This window comes from Saccostrea cucullata, unplaced genomic scaffold (assembly GCF_032062105.1).
Source record: "Saccostrea cucullata isolate Sc308-1 unplaced genomic scaffold, CSIRO_AGI_Scuc_v1 ctg307, whole genome shotgun sequence".
Classification (NCBI taxonomy): domain Eukaryota; kingdom Metazoa; phylum Mollusca; class Bivalvia; order Ostreida; family Ostreidae; genus Saccostrea; species Saccostrea cuccullata.
In genome coordinates, this window is record NW_026931525.1 from 40656 (window position 1) to 61286 (window position 20631).

The following is a 20631-nucleotide window of genomic DNA, read 5'->3' on the forward strand; positions in this document are numbered from 1 at the left end:
AAAACTGAGTAGTGTTTTGGAAAAAAGTCTCCAATTTTACAAATTACAGGTACAATGATTTCTCTCTCTCTCTCTCTCTCTCTCTCTCTCTCTCTCTCTCTCTCTCTCGAGATCGAGCACGCACACATATCTAACATGTAAAACATACATATACATAAATATTGTATTAATTATAAATTAATTCAAAATTAAAATTATATTTTTTAATTGCAAGACATAAAGGAAATTACATTTTAAAAAAGTTAATAAGTGAAAAACAAAGCAGTAAGATCTGGCTTAGAAAGGCATTTGTTATTCTTTTTTTAATTTTATTTATTTATAGCTTTTTGGTACTTACATCCGAAAAATGTAAAATTCACGTTTTTTTTCAATCAAGTTCAACTAACATCCTTGATATCCCAAAAGGTTTTATTACATTTACTTTGATTTAGGAATACTTCAAAGATCTCCAATATTTGTATCGCCCACCTGACGGGGATAAAGTCACTAAAGAGGTAGGATGTAAACATTAATTCATAATTACATTAATTTCATTTATCATATCTTTTGTATCAAACCTTTCCGAGACAATGCTATATAGAAATCGGACAAAGAAGCATTCTAAAGTAGAAAAAAAAAGATTAAAGATAATACTGGGATACCACGATATATACAAAATGTGTTTTTACATTTCTCAATGTTTTATCTGTAATCACTCTTTGAAAGTTAGGTGAATTAATTTCTATATAATTTAACTGGAGTATAAATTTCGCCAAGTGGAAGGTCAGGAGCCTAGTATGCTCCCTTTGAGTCTGTCGTCATTGAGCGGGAGCCATTGAAATTGACATTGGAGGCCTTTTGCATTTATAATCTATTTAACAACATTTAAAAATTATATTATAATTTAATTTCCGGATTAAATGTAAATATAAAGTATATCACTATCTAGCTTGTAGATATGACAGGAACATATATGATATTGCGAAACATGGGATAATTTATGCAAAACGGGTTTACCTTTTAAGAAATTTATTCCACGCTTCCAACTATATGTCGTTAATGTTTTTGGCATTCCCAACAAAATGGACAATGATTCTTGAAATTTACACCAAGAAATATAAAAAGTTAAGGTATGAAAAGCTAAAACAAACCATTCAAAAAAGGCAAGAGTACAGATTTATTGCTTGAGTTCTAGAGTCTTTTTAATCTCCAGAACCTAAACCTCAAGAAAAGAGTGTGATTCCAGGGTGTAGATAAAACACACATTGTACGAGAGCAATAGTCGATAAATATAATTATTTGTGTAGAGTTCCATGTTTGTTCAAACTGATAAGATTAACTGATATTCCCTACGATGTGACGTAAATTACGTCATAAAGGGCCGATATCTCATCACAAGATCAAGTGGTGCATTATTGTTATTTTTTAAAAGTGCTTACAAGAAATAAAATATTGATTAAATAAAAAAATAACAATTTTTAAAGATAAAGAAACTTCAGAATTTTTTCATCATATTTTAGATTCTGTCATATTGTAAAATGTGAACTGACAACATGGCAATTCCTTGTACAAAATTAGGTTCATTTTATTATATTTCTGATTTTGGTGTCTTCTTTCTTTATTTAGATAACTTTATCTATAAATCAAAGGATTTTAAAAAGCATATCTGCACTACAACTCATCAAAGAAGCTGCTGAAAGTGTAAAAACTGAATCTGTTTCTTGCAAAGACCTGGAGAAATGTGAAACAACTAATATCCAGGAAACTGTCGTACGCTACTGGGTAGGATAACATATCAAAAAAGTGACGTCACAGTGGTTGATATTTCTAGAACTTTCTTAGATGTACTACTAGTATCTGCATGTGCTCTAATTTGAAAAACGCAACAATTTGTCTTTCCATGGTATAACAAAACATAGTAGAAACTAGCCAAATACTAGTAAACAACAGTCAATCAAAATGAACTTTAAAAATGTGTTTATTGTTTTTATTTTATTAAATTGTGTTTTAATGAATTATGAATTGTTTTATGCTTTTCATAGAATGTGACATATCCTCCCACTGGTTTACTTGATATCATGGAAAGTACTGCTCAGATCCAACACGTAAACAGACAGATTTTAGCAATGGAGGATAGAACTATGATGATTTACCCCTCCCCTCCGAGTGGAATTTCCTCAGAAGTTGTTAAACATTACAGGTAATTTGACATCATAAGCGTTTAGCTGAAAAAGGTAACATGCTTTTTAATAGTTAATTTATATTGTTAAATCCTGCTCAAACTTCATCAAAAGATTCAATCAAAAAACTGGAAAAAAAGATAAACAATGCAGAAAGGTTTGTTTTGTTGTGAAAGTTAAATTCATTTATGTTAATATTGTTAATATAACGCGTCTGTTACATACATTCAGACATATTTCGGACGAACCGTCACCAGAATCAAAATATTAATGCTTGAAAAGAGAAGTGGATTTGGTGAAAGCCCCTGTCCACTTCTCTGAAGCGAAAAAAGGTAAAGCTCAAACTTCACCAACAGAACAACTTTGCTTAGAGGGTTTGTAGCGTTTGAAACAATTTACAGTTAAAAGTCTCGTAGGGAGGTACATAAAAAGGGTGTATTGAGTGATATCTATCATTTTACAGTAAAACATTGAACTTTTCCCTCTTATTTCATTTCAGCCAACTCTTCGCATCGACACTCAGTCCAGTAGAGAAAGACCTGGTTATTGTGATAGACAGATCGGGATCCATGGCCGCGGTTCACGGAACCAAAACTCTGTTACAGATAACCATTGAAGCTGTTACCTTTGTACTGGAAACTCTCACTGCTAACGACAGGGTATTGTCCTAAAAAATCTTAAGTTGATTGATTTTTGGATAATAACATTTTTTTTAAAAAAATCCTTTTTAAAAAAATCAGTAAGAATTTAAAAAGCATTTATTTTTTACAATGAATTCAAGGATTAGTGGAAAATTGAAGGAATTCCAAAAAACAAAAAAAAAATTCCTCCAATTTTGTATCTTTTATGAACTTTTGATCTTGATATTGAAAGTCAGTCCAATATATATCAAGTCCTTCATCAAACTTCTTATTTAAGCAATGAATCCTAAAAAGAACCGTTATTTTCCAAAGGATAAGGAAGACAATTTAGTCACTGAAATGATTTCCAATAGTTTTAAATTCTTGAAATAAATTTGGATCAAAATTTTAATGTGCACTTTTCTCCCCAAGATCGAAATGCTTTAATCCGTAATTTAATTAGGCGTATACCATTATGTATGTTGTATTTTTAAAAATTTATTTCTGTTACATTAGATAGGGATCGTAGTGTTTGATACAGGAACCGTTGTTCCGGGCGCTGCTTCTAGGAAATGCGTGGGATCCAAACTAGCTAAAGCGACGCCAGAAAATGTTAAGTTTTACCAGAGCATACTTCAAAACATCCAAATAGGAGCGAGAACAAACTATGAACTGGCTCTGCGAGAAGCATTTAAGTTCTTCAAACATTCTAATTACACAACAGAAAGCGAACAAAGAGGTGACAGAGATCTTAATCACTGACATTTTAATTTTTCTTTTTTTAAGGCTAAAATGTATTTAACAAAATAGATACTCATCACCGCGAAGGTTTTGTAAAAATGATATAAGAAAAAGAATGAATTAAAAATATACATCAAAATTATGGTATATACGTCTTTAATTATTGTACTTTTGAATTCTTTAGAAAAAATCATCCTTTTTTTGACGGATGGATTGCCGACTGTTGGGAAAGATCCTGTCAAAACCATTGCAGAGGAGAACAAAATTTTGAACAATAGTGTTGCTATTTTCACCTATGGCATCGGACAACGTAAGTTCAGTCCCTCTCGACATTTACCCGGTTATTTATCCTTGCAGTGTCAGATTCACATTGAGAACAGCTAATTTACGATGAACTTCTAAGAACTGTATTACTCTAGCCTCTCTTCGGCATATAACATTATTATGACACTTGTGTTAACCCTTTGGGTACTGTAACTTATTTTTTTTCTTTTCTGTCAATAGTATTGAACGATACAATTGTTGATGTTCTACAAAAAATGTCTGGCCAGGTAGAAAGTGACCCCAAATACGGAATAGTTCGTGTAAGTGCTATATGTTGCTTTCTTAAATATTGAATTTTTTCATAGATACTAAATATTTATTGATGTTTATTATATTTACTCTTTTAAAGAAAGGCGAATTTAAAAAGATCGCCAATCCTTCGAAATTGCAAGACATTCTTGCCTCATACTGGAAACCATTTAGAAAATCAGAAAATCGTATAAGAGTGTCCCTTCCTTACGATGACAAGTCTAATTTAGGTATTAGTATATCAAATTGTAAAATAACTATATTATGATTTCAAGAATATCGATAATAATAGAAAAAAACATAAATATATATTTAGAGAATTGTAAATATTTTCGTTTTGGTTTAGGTTTTATTACATCTCTTTGCAAACAACTTCATAAAAAAGACAAGAAAATATTCGGAATGGTGTGCATTGACGTGAGACTATCCAGTCTTTTCCGAGAAGTTTTCCTTTTGGAAAACGTTAAAAATTCCTATGCTTTTGTAATTGATGGCATGGGACGAACATATATACACTCTTCTTTAAAACCGATCGCTTTGAATTCTGATGCTGTGATTGTGGATATTGAATCACTTGAAAGAGACGAAGCTGTTGCTTCTATTCTTGAGTCTATGAAAAGGTAAGATACTTACCTTTTTTCCTGGTCTAAAATTTATCAAAAAGAAATCTACAAACAAATCAAATCTGTTAAAAGAATACAACACGAACGTCCCTAAACTCCACATTATTTTTCAATTCGACTATCAATTCATAGGCTTCAAGGTACGTACATATGTGACAAATTGGACGCCTTATTCCACGCAATGGATATTTGAGTTTTAATATTTACATGTTATATACTCTGTATATAAATTTGTATAGGCTGTGCGTTTTTTTTTTTTTTTTTAGATCGACCAATGTTGGTTTTGTTCACTTTTTTATTATAGTAGGAAAAAAATTATATTCATTTTTTTCATACTATAATAAATAATTAATGTAAGGGCGGTTGACGATAGAAAAATAAAACCAGCTTTCGTTTCCTAAACTAAAGTTTTGAATTAAGTATCAGTGTATAATATTTTCCTAGATAGTCAAATTTGAAATATTTGTGAGACTTTGTGGTGTTTTTTTTTTAATCAAAATCAGTTGGGGTATATCGAATCAACATATCATTGAACATGAATATTTGTGAATGCATGAATATCTATGCAATAATGTAGGTCACAACCAAAAACGTATTCAACTGTTGTAGAAGCTTTTATATTACATCGATCCATATACGAATACAAAAAATGCAGTTTGGCTATGTAAGGAAACAATTATTACCCATCGCAATTCCAATAAGGTTTTTAGAAGCCGTGAGTACGAATACCCGCCGCAACTGTCCAAAGCCGATAAAAAATAGGTAGCAACTTTTTCTTTGCCAAACGCCTGACTTTGAAGTGAAAGCTCCGGGTATCAGTTGAGATCTAAAAACCTGAGGCTCCATGTCACCAGAGGCGTTGTTTAAAAAGAGACCTGTCAATGGCCTAAAAGGCCAAGTTAATTTCTTAATTTGAGACATTTCTCCATGGCTCATGGTAACGTCTCTATACAAGTGGAAAAAAAACCCGAATAGGACTTAAAACAACATACATTCAATCAAGCAAAGTACCGCAACATCTGGTCTCTGATGATATTGCTAATTTCGTAAATTGTATTTGATAATTCACAAAACAATTTAGAAGAATTTATAGCAAACCTTTAAAACCGGGAGAAAAAACTCTCTTACTTGTAGAGGAGAGACAGGAAGCCAAAGAATTCTCTCAACCAGGGTTTCCTCTCGTGGAAACACTTTTATAGACGGGGTGCAGGAAAGAAAAATGTGGTCAACCTATTATTGGAATCCCGTGAGTACCTTAAAAGTTTATATTAGTCGTAAATAAGATATTTTGGCATGTATTTTAAATTCGACAGTATAAATTATGAAATATACTATACATAAGGAATTAGATTATTTATGAATGGAAATTGTTCTATTCATATATTCCAGATAAGCATGGTTTGTGTTCACAGAAACTTGCTTAGATATAACAATATAATTAAACTGATGTTTATTTAAAAGTTTCAAGATAAATTCTCTGATTTTAGCTAAAGGGAACAAACCTCTCTTTGTGTGTCGTAATAACTGAAGGCGGTGGGGAGGTTTTGTACAATGCCTCTTCTCCTTCACCAGAGAAGTTCAACTATCATCGCCTTGACCTCCTGACTTCGACTGGCGGAGCTTGTAATCACTTCAACCGGTATGCATCTAAAGGTAGTCTAAATACACTTACATTGAAAATGTGAACGTGGTCCTCATTTCTTGTTTATCAACAGTTGTAATTTTAAAATTTGGATTATACATTCAAAATAATTGTTTGCAAAAAATAAATTTAGGAATCATGATATGAAAATTCTTATACATATATATTTTGCCTTCACTCAGAAAAAAAAAAATATTTTTACAATAAAATAACTACCAGAGAACAAAATATTTTGCTAAAGAGAAATAATTTTAACATGTAGTTTTAATGTTTCAGAATATTCGACAGTTCTATTGACTCCCAAAGCTTTCGTGGATCCTGATTTTAATCTAGAAAACGAAGATATTAATGATGTCTTGTCCTATACAAATTTTCTGTCCGGGAAATCGTCAACCGATCCCGGTTTCAAAGTATGTATTTTTAAAGTTCCTCTTTTATTTGTATTTGATACGTCAAGGAAAATTTACACTGACATTGATTTGTGACGATGAAAGATCAAGTGTAAAAACATTACCATTGGGGCAAATTTATTGTTTTCATTTTTTTTTTTCTAGAATTGAGTAAAATGCATGGTTTGTTTTAATTTTTAATAATAAAATCAAATAATATTGATGCTAATAAACAAAAAGACTACTTAGAACCACGAAGTACGTTTCTTCTTTAGTGAAGGTTTTTTTGTCGAGGGGGGGGGGCTTAATTGCAAAACATCTTATTCATAACACTCTGGTCAGAAACACATATCTAAAGGACTATGGAGTAAGGTGTGAGACATAATCTTCATTTGTTGATAAAAATTGATAAAATCAACAGCATTTAAACTTGTTTTTTAACTTTAAATACAACCATTCAACCTGAAAAAATTAAAGTCCAGACTTTTTGATAATATTGACAGCTGCTTTTCCAATACTAATGGAACTCCTTATTTTACTCACCTTGTCATTGGTAGTTTGCAAAATTATTTTGTTATAAATTATTCTGATTGTACTCACAAGTACTCTTAAGTTGGTATCAAAAATATTGAGTTTCTGTAAGACAATATCTATGTGGTTTTTAGAAACCAGATTTTCTAAGAGTCTGTTAGAATTTCATGGGTACAATTACTCCTCGTTATTATCCGACCTATTTTTGTATTCATATGATGTAGAATTTTTCCAAAAATCGTATACGTGAAAAAAAATACTTGCTGTGGCCTTTACTTATATCAACGACTTATTGTCAATTAATATTGTTTTTTTTTTAAATTCTTTTGTCAATACGATATATCCCGGTGAGCTTTAAATAAAAGGTGCCACAGAGACCGATACATCTATTTCATATTAAGATATTTCACTTGAAAAAGGCGTTAATGGTAATCTAACAACCAAGCTCTATGATAAACGTGATGACTTTAACTTTTCTATCGTCAACTTCCCTTACTTATGCAGCAATATGCATGTACTTACATCACTTGCATATTTTTTTATATCTCAGTATTCGAATAGCAATTCGAAACAAGTTTTATGACAAACGAGATGATACTTTTCAATGGTCAACTTGTTGTGAAGGAAAAACTGCAAGAGTACTGTGCAACAATATATTCGAGTAGTGGTGTGAATCAGATATTAAAAATTCCAAGGAATTTCAATTTGAAAAATTTGAAATCAAAAGATTTTACCAAAATCAACAGCTTAAAAACTTACGACTTTTCAACTTTTCAATCGTCAACTTCCCTTGTATTAGTTATGCAACAATATACCTTCATTACCTGCTCTACGTATAGTGCAATTTCTAAAACGGGGTTAATAATGGAGAAGCAAGTTAATGAAACAAGAATACCAGCCTTCTCGATTAAAATCAACGTTTCGTAGTTTCTATGGTCGATACAAAGACGTTGTCAGCAAATGCAATTTATCATTCAGTCAAATGATGACTGACGTTTTTCATTGGTAGTCCATTATTTACACACTGAATTGACGAAGGATTTTTCTGGTAAATCCCGATCATGACAAGGAGCACACGACGGGTGTGACCGGTCGGGCCCTCTCCTCCAAGGCACATAATCCCATATCCGATGTTTTGGAGGTCAGTGTTTGCCCGCTACTATTTTGTAATTTTTAATTTAATTTTTTTTCTTAATTTTTCGTTTTTTAATAGACTTTTAAGCTTGAATATTGTTCGTTATCTCCTTTTAAGTCATAATGATATAACGAAAACAATATGAAAGCTCAAACGTCCATTCAACAAAACTAAATTCGAGCAGAGCAAATACGGACCTCTACAAAATCATGGGTGGGGTCAGGTACCATGGAGGAGTGAAGAGATGTAGAGAAATATTACTATACAAATAAAGAAAGATTGCGTTGGGAAAAGTGTCATTTCGTTAAATTCGTCGTGCAGGTTGGTTTTTGGTTCGCCCCATAGTCCCTAGTCAGTAAAATATCTGAATATTAATGGAAGACGGCCATGTGGTGACTTTTATTCCAGATTTACTTGTATGTATTGAGACGGTATTCGAATGGACGTAGAAATTGTTAATTGGTAAAACGAAAGCGATTTTATATCTGAATTTCGAGTTCAAAATTTGATTTACACCACAATTAGAATATGCCATGGTACATTATCAAGTCTCTCTTTTACAGTAGTTAATATTTATGTGAGGAGCAGTTAATGGGGCTTGGTTAAAAATTCATTGTTCTTTATTCAACTGCTAGTATATTAAAACACCAGTAAGTACGTTTTCAGCACCAATATAGTAAAAAGAAGAGGAAGGGCGATAACCCTTTCGGGGATTTTCATTTAGATGTTCAGTACATCAACGAAGTCTATTATTTTTATTCTTTATATTTCAGACATCCATACTTCAAAGTGTAATTGCAACCTATTATGCAGAGCAGCTTTGGTTACAGTTTCATCACAATCCCTCAATTTGGAAATACATTGGAACAGAAGACGGGGTCTTTAGAATATATCCGGGAACTCAGCTTCCACAAAATTACGACCACACTCAGAGACCCTGGTAAAGTGTCTTTGTTTCCGAATAGCTGTAAGCTCGCCTGAGACTTTGTTGACCTTTCTGTCTGTTGCTTTTAAACTTTGCAAAGTGTCGAATTTCAGCATAAAAAATGACAAACTTGCAACGAGGGATCCTCAGATAAAGGGGTTCAATTTGTTACCATGAATAGGAATCCCTCTTCTTGGAACACAGTTAAGGAATTTATTTAATGACATCTTTAAAATTTCCTTTTTTTTAAGAAACCTTTCGAAAAAAAATTCATTTGACAGTGCAGCAAATTTCTCAAATTATGATAAGGAGAGCCACACTTGAAGAATAAACTTTAAGAGAGGAATATAATGTAAGTGTACTTAAAAAGCGTGCTTCATATTTTAGGGTTTTGTTGCGTACAACGGTGCTCTTGTTCATGAATATATTATTATAACAGTTACTTAATTGATCCGAAGGGTCGTATCACGTCGAGTTGGCAGGCGCGGATCATCAGATCTAACGAGACGCGAAGCGTCGAGTTTGATCTGATGATCTGGAGTCTACAATACCCGAGAATGCTTCTGTTTCCACTGACTTGTAAACTATCAATATGAGTTGTATTTTACTTCGTTTCATACCAGTTGATCTGCCTTTTCTTGGAAGGACTTTACCGGTCCCCAGAAAAACGCGCTAAAATGTAGTGTCGCCGAAGTATATATGAGATTGCGTGAGCGATCGAAAAAAAAATTAATACTTTTTTTTTTTTTTTTTTTTTTTTTGCTTTTTGACCCCAAAATCTAATTCTACTGTTAAAGTTTACTTTAAAACTTCGTTTTTAAACTAAGTGTTTAACTTCGTTCTATGAAAAAAATAATAAATATTGTTTATCCTTGGAAAAAATCGACAAAGGATAAATCTGAAGGAAGCGAGTTCGGAGCATGCTTAGTGTCATTTCTTTCGGACTTAGCCATCCTTCCTTGTAAACAAACAAACAAAATGCCGTTGAAGCTGATTTATGACCTTAGAAAAATTACAAAAACAACTGAATTTCTTAACTAATTTAAAAGAACAAGTCACTAACCCTAATCTATCGGAGAGTATGCAAGGACGAAGACGTTAAGACGAAATCTCCCAGGCAGATGCTAGACTAACCCTAATTATATAGTCGAATAATGTGCGAGGACTAACCCTAATCTCTCGGATGAATGCGAGACTAACCCTAATCAGTCGAATACTAGTGCAAGGACTAACCCTAATCAGTCGAATAGTATGCAAATTTAACCCTTATTAGTTGAGTGACGTAAATCATAGTCCAATGAGCTCGAGGATTTTGCGGATCTGGGGACCGGTAAAGTAAAGTCTACCCGATTAATATTATATATTGTTGAGACATATATTTCTAATAGCTCGAGTTATTTGTTATTTTACAATTTTATCTAGCATCAAGCTCTGGCCAAATTACACGAGGTCAGTATTTCTGAACTGCTCAATTCTAAGCATGAAGGATATGAAGATAACGAACAGTATTCAATATCAAAGTCCATAAAACAAGACAATATAGGAACAGAGCAAACACGGACCACAGAGGTGGGATCAGTTGCACTGGAGGAATGAGCATCCCCTGCCGGCCGGTCACATCTGTCGTGTGCTTTTTGTCGTGATCGGGAAATAACGGAAAAATCCGTCGTCAATTCAGTGTATAAATAATGGCCTCACAACATTTGACTCAATGATCAATCATATTTGCTGACAAGGTCATTGAATCGACCATAGAACTTACGAAATGTTAAATAAACAGATGCTATGTTAATTAATCAGTAGTTTCTTTATCTTGTTATATGTATTTTACTTATGAGATCTACATTGAAAGCTTTCATCGGTTCTCGGATGCATTTTTACACAAGTATGTTTCATACTGTACATAAATTTTCAATACATCATTTTTAAGAACCGAACCCAATTTAATTCATTTCAAAGTATTTTAAGAATAAGGATCATGCTAAAATAACGATTCATTTCTTTTTAGGTATAAAAGATCGATTGCAAGGCGAGGTCAAATTGTGATAACTGGGCCATATCCTGATTTATTGGGAAGTGGACATGTTATTACTGTCTCAAAAACTATAGAAACCAGGTAAATGAAGGTAGTGATAACGAGCGATATATCATGTAAACAATAATACCAGCAAATATATTTTTTGTGCGAAAAGCAAATATTTTATCCAAAAATGTGGAAAAAATCAAATGACAACCATTTACATGTACATTCTTCAAGTCACTTAAAACCTTGGATGAAGCCCATTTTAGAAATCTAATAACACATCTACAAAATATGATCATTGGAATTCAAAACAGGAAAAAAAGATTGAATAAAAAATTACTTTACCTCAACTTTGAAGGGATCTCTGACCCATAGACTTAGAGTTGAAATCCCAACTCCTTCAGAATTACACAATAAAAAAATGTCCATGGATTGATTTGCATTTTTGGATTGTTTTTGAGTAGAAAAAACATAATAAATTCCTAGAGTATGAAAAATTCCAATATACATATTTTTTGTGATCAAGTGAGGGACTTTGTTCTAACTATATACAAATTTAGATTTTTGATTTTTTGATTTGTAAAATAATTTAAAGACAATTTCGAAATCTTACAAATTTCCGCAAAATTATTACTCTTGGAAACAATTTATTTATATAAAGATATAAATGTATCCTTAAAAATAAAAGTACTCGTGCATTAAATGATTCATTATTTTAGCTACCATCGCAACCAGCAAGTGTTTTTAAGATAAAGTCAAAATCGATATCAAAGTGAATGAAATGAAAGGAGAATATGACCGGTAGTAGAAAAAACAACAACATTCTTTATATTTATCTTACCCCTTGTATAGAAGTATTTACATAGAAAAAAAAATACTTAATTAGATATGTAAAACCTCATGTATGCATACAAAATAAGATCTATAATAATTATAAAAAATAGGATGATATCATATTGTGATTACCTGTTGTCTACTCACACACAACTTTCGTTATATATCTTTTTTTTTTTAGGATGTTGATGAATAATACGTTTCTAATCGGTGTTGCTGCCACGGACATTTCAATAACGTATTTCTACCAGTTCATGAGTGAATCTTCACTTTGTCAAGAATCTCCAACAAGGCGAGACATATTATTTAATGCATAAGGATTTTATTTTCCCAATAGTTCAATAGTTTGTATCGTAAAAATAAATATTCAGGGCAGACATACATATTTGATATTTCAGATAATGAAAAATTTAATTTATACCCAATATTTAAGCAATTGATATATTCCATACTTTTGAACTTGAATGTTGTTCGCTGTCTCCATATATACTTCATCATGTTTATTGAATTTCTCTTTTAAAAAAGTGTAGGTTATAACATCTGACCACCGACTTGCTGCATATGACTTTAATTGAGCTCTTTGAATTCGAACTTGCGTACAGATATTGTATAAGAATTTGCTTTGCATTCAAACGGAGTTATAAATGTGATGTCATGCACGAATTAAAAAAAAACGTGCATGAGATCTACGTATTAAAGAGGTTTAGATCAAATGTTTAGGTTTTTTTGTAATTTCTTTACTGACTAAATTTTGCTTCTCTTTGAAGATGTTCCGTGATAGACGACAGCGGAATTCTTGTCTTGCATGATGATTTTGTAGACATTTCAACAAAATCTCTTGATATTGAAGATATCCATATCACGCAAAAGGTGAGTCAATCAGTGTAACTTAAAAGGAGAATTTCAAATTATCATCTCATTTGGATATACTTCATCCGTGAACAAATGCAATAAGTTTTCACTGTGCTTTACAGATTAAGAATAGAAAATGATATACAGTTTAATTACCAAAACAGAAGTTTTTGGCTGATTACATGTACATGTATATGAAGAAAAAAAAAGTTTCATATGTGTTAAAATAATCTAGTTTACCTTAAACGATCTAAACAATTTTATATAACTTTTCGTAGGAGCCTATAATTGCAAAAAACATGCTGGAAAACGGTGTTCTGAGCCGAAAGTCGTATTTAGATGTGTACAAACGGAGATTACAGTATACGTTTAGGGTAAGTTTTGGATAAAAGAATTTAGACTCAAAGATACGCCAGTGTTTTTATCTACGACTTGTTTAATATGAGGAACTCTTTTGGTTTTAGGAGATCGTTTTGTGTATGTCTGTTCGTTTTATGTTTTGGAGCCAAAAACTTGTGTTTTATAAAAACTCTCATCCTGTTAGTTTTTCCTTTATTATTGGCGTGGTGGCAGCGGTGGGATTATACTCGAACCCAACATCCAAGGTAAAGGAATTCCCGGCAAACGACGCATAACAGGGACAGTTTTCACGTTAGCTGTTTACAGTTTATGAGTTTACTCTTACGGTCAAACACATCATGGCCGGCAATCGCGCTCCAAAACAATGATCCTTGATCAAAAATGAAACAATTACAACATTTGAGGCGTGGAAGCAAAACCTACAGTATACACTTTCTCTCGATCTGAACTTCGCAATTATCTTAGTGGACGGAGCAACATGGGCTAAGAAAACCCCAGCAAATCCTAGACGTGGCCTTGCCAATGACGGACAAAACGTGACCGAAGAAGCACGGTGGACAGCTGCACAAAAGGTAGCCTACTTGGAACTCATGCTCGGACAAATCGCTAATTATTGCCCAATCATCTCAAGGAAGACAATTGTTAAGAATTCCACATCTGTGAAGTCGATATGGCAAGCTATTCGAACACATTTTGGATTCCAATCTACAGGGGCTCATTTTTTAGACTTTGATAACATTCGCCTGGAACCAGGGGAACGACCTGAAGAGCTGTTTCAGAAATTAACCAGCTTCATTGAAGACAATCTACTCCAACATGGAGGAGGCATAATTTACCTTGGTGAGCCCCCTGAGGCTGATGAGGAGTTATCACCATCCCTCGAGAACCTCATCACATTGACCTGGATCCGTCTACTGCACAAGGATCTACCACACCCCTACTAATGTGTTCGGAACCTTTTATTTTTCGGTGTTCTGCAAATCATAAAACCCGATGAGTTCAGAGTAGCTCTGACAATTGCTCTGGCGAGAATTAGCGAGATTTCAGCGAGATAGGGTAAATTATTCACGGAAATGTGGCTAGGAAGTGACTACCATGTTGAGACATGTTAAACAAAAAAGTTATGTTGCGTTTTTTGGTTTTCACCACCCTATAATATCATTCTGTAGAAATGTACTTCAATCGATCTTTCTTGAATTCTTTCAAGTTTAAATTATTCTTAAGTATTCTCTATGATACAATTTTCTGCTGTCATGAATTAAAATTTCTTTTTGGACAAATATTTTGCATGGGAACCGGGACTATATTTTTTGGCGTCAGATTAGCAAATGAGGCACCAATGTGACTTTAACTGACAAATCAGCTGAATGGGAATTGCATTACGGGTTACTACGAATACTACAGGAATTTTACGCTTGATAAATTCCTTTATCGTTCTATCGGTGAATGCAATTGTCAGGTAGATTCCCTGGCCAACACACATGATCACGAGTATAGTTATGTAAAAAATGTTTTGTCCATTTAAATGCATACGAGAATCTGTTCGTTTTCCTTACCCTTGAAGTGCTGGTGCTCTGAATTTGACACTAACTACGTATACATTTTATCAAATATATTTTTCTCTGGTTAACAACAAATTAAAAACGCCCGTGATATTCTTCATAGTTTCTAATGTTTGCATTTTGTTCATAAGAACATTTTTTTTTAAATTTTGCACTCCATTGACATGATCATAGATTGACCTGAACCACGTGTTCAAAGTAACATTTAAACATGTATTTGGCGTAAACGTATTCAATCAACAATTGGTCATTTGCTCGTGGTAAGATCCTCTGTGCGCATTAACAGCAACAGCCATATAAGGCAAACAAAGGTTTGTCAGTGTAGATGATATTACACTTTTTTTAACAGCGTATCGGTCGCTAGTGAGCTGTAATTTCTGCAGTTAACTATAAGATGTATTAATTGGTATTTAACCCCCCCCCTTAAGCCACCCATTTCTGTTGAAATTCATGAAAGTCTTTCAGAATGGCGTGGAAACACATTTTTCACAGGACATATTTTCAGAACAAACAGGCTATAGCAATTTCCGGTTTACTGCCAATTTTATTTATAAAACCGGATCTACCCTATAACCTTTGAATAGGTAAACCTAACCCACGTGTCTTGAATTTAAGTCACAATAACATTAGTAAGGGTGTACCAGCCTTGGTTAAACAACGTTATGACCCAGAGTTAAGATCAAAGACACTAGCTAGCCTTAAACCAGAAATATCTCAAGCCTTGGACAGCCTTCTCGATGAAATGCGTTTGAACAATGATGCCAAAGTCATTCGCGCAGCCTTTAAAAGCTACAATCCACCTCCGTCCACAATGCAACGGACTCAACATATTCGCACGAAGACCAACAAGGTATGCCCATTATGCAAACAAGCAGGAAAACCTCGCTCTGATCATTTTCTAAGCACCTGCAAATTCTTACCTCAAGATGACGAGCCAGACACCTATGCGCTAGCAATAATTTCCCCGACGATGCTGATGAGGAAAATAGTGCCAGTAACCCACTCCATGACGATCAACTCTATGACCTGGAAGAAGTCCCTACTTCTAGACGAGTCAGCACAAAACAATCTCCACAAATGAAAGCTTACTACAATCAACATGTCATCCACATAACATTAGACAGTGGAGCAGAAATCAGTATGAATAGAGCGTGCGTTGCTGAGCTCCTAGGACTTGAAGTCAAAAAGTCCACACAACATGCGTTACAGGCTGAAGGCACCACTCCGCTAGAAATAGTAGGTGATACACACTTTGATGGACCCGAGAAAACATAACGCTACATGTTGAGGCCCTAGTAGTGAAAGATCTTGATGTGGACTTCCTAGCAGGAATCCCATTTATGTGTGCTAATGATATAAGTATCCGTCCAGCACTTCATGAAATTATGATTGGTGACCTCCGTGTTATCCATTACCATACTCGGGAAGGAAACCAAAAGCACCACTTTATGCGAACTCATGCATATGTTATGAAGTCCTCATCTACCACAGTATGGCCTGGATCACACCTTGAGCTTGACGTACCAGAACACATCCCAGCTGCGGGTACAGTGGCTGTTGAACCCCGCGGTGAATCTCGATGTGCACAACACATGTGGCCTAGATCAGAAATTGTTGAGGTAGTAGCAGGAAAAATTCGCATAGTCAATAATACAGATGAACCCAAGCAACTGAAGAGAAATGAACATTTCTGTCAAGTCCTTCCTACTATACCGGCATCAAACAACACTAATGAGACAGTGTGCAGTTCCTTGCCAACCCCTGAGACTTCACTACATGGCACTGTCCCCCACTCAGGTACTGTCAAGGTCAATCCTGACCATATACTCAAGTGACGTGGCTCTCATGCGAAATCGAGGCTTTGTGGATATCTGCAGCCATAAAACATTTCAACCCTTACATCATCCAGTCAGCCCACAAAACATGCGTCCTTACAGACAGCAAACCGTGCGTACAGGCTATACAAAAGCTTTGCCGTGGTGAGTTCTCTTCAAGCTCTCGAGTGACATCCTTCCTCTCTACAGCTAGCCGTTACCAGGTTGACCTACAACATCTTGCAGGTTCCGCAAATATTCCGTCTAACTTCGCCAGCAGAAATGCAGCAGAATGCGAAAATCCTTCATGCCAAATATGCAACTTCATTATACAAATGGAGGACTCAGTCGTGCGTGTTGCAAAAGTCAAAGACCAAAATACCATTAAAATGGAAACCTTGCCTTTACCCTTTACAACTAGGTCAGTGTGGATCAGTATCCAAGCCGAGTGCCCGGACCTAAGACGAACTCATACACACTTAAAACAGGGTACCGGATCCTCCCAAAAACTCACAAATATCCGAGATGTCAAGCGATATTTAAACATAGCTACAATTGCAAGAGATGGCTTACTTGTGGCACGCAGGTCTAATCCACTACAGCCACCAACTGAGCTCATCATAGTCCCACGCAGTGTCCTTGATGGCCTTGTAAATGCCCTTCACATTCGTTTGGATCACCCTACAAAACACCAAATGTTGTTGGTCATAAAGCGCAACTTCTATGCATTGGGTTTGCCTCAAGCAGTCGACCGTGTATGTGACTCTTGCCATACCTGCGCTTCACTCAAAAAAATTCCAAATAGCTACATTGAACAGTCATCAGAACCTCCCCTTGATGTCATTGGGATTAACTTTGCTGCTGTTGCATAAAGCAGAACCACCAACTAATCCTGGTCTTAAGAGAAACGGTAACCACCGACATAGCTGCCTGTCTAGTTGCCGATGAAAAAGCTCATACCTTAAGAGAAGCACTGCTCCTGCTGTGCATGGATCTCCACCCACTTGATGGGCCAAGAGCTATTATCCGTGTTGACCCTGCTCCAGGTTTTGTGGCCTTGCGCGAGGATGACCTCTTGGATCACTATAGCATCAATCTTGAAATCGGTCGAGTTAAAAACCCTGATAAGAACCCAGTAGCCGAAAAAGCCGTTGCAGAACTTGAGGAGGAAATACTTCGGCAAGAGCCTGGAGGAGGCCCAGTCTCGCAGCATAGCCTTTCCACTGCCGTAGCAAGACTCAATTCCCGTATCCGTAGTGAGGGCCTGTCGGCACGAGAAATGTATACCCAACACAATCAGTTCACACACGAACAACTTCCCATGGTCGACCGGGAGATTATCGCCCAAAAACAAGCTCAAAGGGACTCTAACCACATCAGCAGTGCATGGTCCAAGTCGAACTCAAAAGGGCCACGTCCTCGTTCCATCCCATCTGTCGGTATTCTAGTGTATTTGTATTCGGACAGACATAAGACCAAAGCCCATCCCAGATATATTGTAGTCTCGGTGAATGATGAGTGGTGCTATGTGAAAAAAATTTCCGGTCAACCATTACGATCTAACTCGTACAAGATCAAAGCAAGTGAGTGTTACCGTGTTCCCACAGAAGTAACCTCTAAGCCCCAACGACAATGCATCCCTGAAGACGAAGACCTGGAAGATATTCCTATCTCCTTACTCGACACTTCTGAGAAGCTTCTCCCCCCAAAGCCTGCAGGAACCATCCCACAAAATGAGGTCTCTACCTATGAACCACCTCCGATTCCAGAAGTGCTATGTACACCCCCACACACAACCGCAAAGGCACAGGAAGAAGAGAAGAGCGGGATCCGGATACAGAGGACGAGGTCCGAGATGCCTCAAATCGCCCTCAGAGAGCAAGAAACCCTCCGTCTTACTTAAAGGACTATGTTGTATCCCTGTGAACAGTTATTCCCTTAATTAATAAGAACAATCTGTTTTGTGAGCATTTCTTAAAGTTTGACTTTAATTTGTACACTTCATTTTCTCAACTAGTTTGCATCTGCCCCAGAGATGTGTGTTTATAATTGATTTGTATAACCAAAACAAAAAAGAGGGAAATAAAATGAGAAAAGAGGTTGCGCCAGTGTTTTTATGTACGACTTGTTTAATATGAGGAACTCTTTTGGTTTTAGGAGATCGTTTTGTGTATGTCTGTTCGTTTTATGTTCTGGAGCCAAAAACTTGTGTTTTATAAAAACTCTCATCCTGTTTGTTTTTTCTTTATTATTGGCGATAAGATTTTTTCCCTGCAAGCATGGCCTATGTTTAAATCTATTTCTTTTGTTGGCAGGTGTCTCCAGTTAATTTTACGAACTCTCATTACCAACTGCTTCCTTTACCGAACAGCAATCTATTTATTTTGGTGGAACGTCAACAATTCTTCAACACACAGATTCAATGTTGTGGTGTAAGTAAATCTCAAAGATCTAACCATTTATTTCATTTTTTACATTGCTGAATATAATTTTACGGTATTTATTTTAATTTCTACTATATTGAATATATCTTTTTTAAAAAATGCATATTTGTCAGATAGATTTGGAGATTTTATTGCCTTACAGATAATTGATGAATTAATTTATTGGCACAATATATTGTGAATGATTATATCTTTCAGGGCGGGGGGATGTAATATGGATGTTGTCTTAAAGAGCTTGTGCGTAAAGAAAGCATTTCACCCAAATTTGACTTTCTGAACTCTTTTGCAAATTTTATCTCTGGACATGATTTTTGAATGGTTAGACCTGGAGCGTTTGAATTGTTCACATATTATGAAATGTGACAAGACCTTACCTTAGGTGCCACCAAGTTTTACTGTTTATTCTTTGAGATTGACCTTCGTTAAACATTGGCCACGCTTTTTGAACGGATGATAAAATGACTGTCTATTATCATTAGTACATTCCTTGTGACAAATCCTTTCCATTGATACCAACAATTCGACCCAGACTCTGGAGTTTGACTTACTTTTGAAAAACTCACACTTTTGTCATATGTTTTGAATAGTTGTTTTTTCATATTTCACATTTTGTATTCCCTGTGATGGGAACTTCACTTCGAAAGCAACCAACGATGTTGAGTATTTGACCTTCTGTGGAAAAATTCTAACCTTGGACTTGATATATGAATTATTCGTGCAAGAGCTTTTATATTTCATGGATCTTTTCCTTGTGACAAAATTTTATTTTAGACTCCATTACTTTTTACTTTTTGACTTTGGAGTTTGGCCTACTTTTGAAAACTTGGCCAAATGTATATTTTATGACAAGGCCTTTCATAAGTAACCAATATTTTAAACTCTTGACTTTGACCTTGGAGTTTGCATTTAAGAAACACCAAGGTCCTCTATGGAATGTCACCAAGGCATAAAATGTATCAGCGTTTGCAGAACACATCTTCTTAAAAAATACTTTTTAAACTAATTTTATGCATATGAATATTCCAATTCCAGAATTTTAATGAATTTCCTGCTGGCCAACAATGTGTGAATAAAGCTGAATGCGAATGCTTATGTTACAAGACAGCAGCATATGATTACTGCAACAATAATTTTAAGTGGGAGAGGTCTGTAGGTTCTGTTTTATTGATTTTGTTCATAAGATGATTTATTTTTGTCATCCGCTTTCGCGAAAGCGAGGGGGCATTAAATCTCATTCGTCTGTCCGCCTGTCCGTCCGTCACAAAAAATTTAACCTTGATAATATCATTTGATTGAGAAAAGATAAGGCATTCATATTAAACATGTATATTACCTGTGACAAGACCTTTCTAGATACACTATGATTTTTGTCCCCATGACCTTGATCTTCAAGTTTGACCTACT

General features: G+C 34.9%; 1 protein-coding gene across 1 annotated transcript; it reads left to right on the top strand.

Annotated features, from left to right (window-relative positions):
* Positions 1-1532: 1532 nt before the first annotated feature.
* On the top strand, positions 1533-9394 carry LOC134232836 (voltage-dependent calcium channel subunit alpha-2/delta-3-like). The gene is made up of 13 exons (XM_062714809.1): positions 1533-1545; positions 1709-1761; positions 2022-2179; positions 2659-2818; positions 3296-3518; positions 3705-3830; positions 4025-4104; positions 4194-4323; positions 4440-4713; positions 5851-5962; positions 6204-6369; positions 6635-6768; positions 9227-9394. Exons 1-13 carry the CDS (start codon positions 1533-1535, stop codon positions 9392-9394), a joined length of 1797 nt encoding a protein of 598 aa, XP_062570793.1.
* The last annotated feature ends 11237 nt before the right edge of the window (positions 9395-20631 follow it).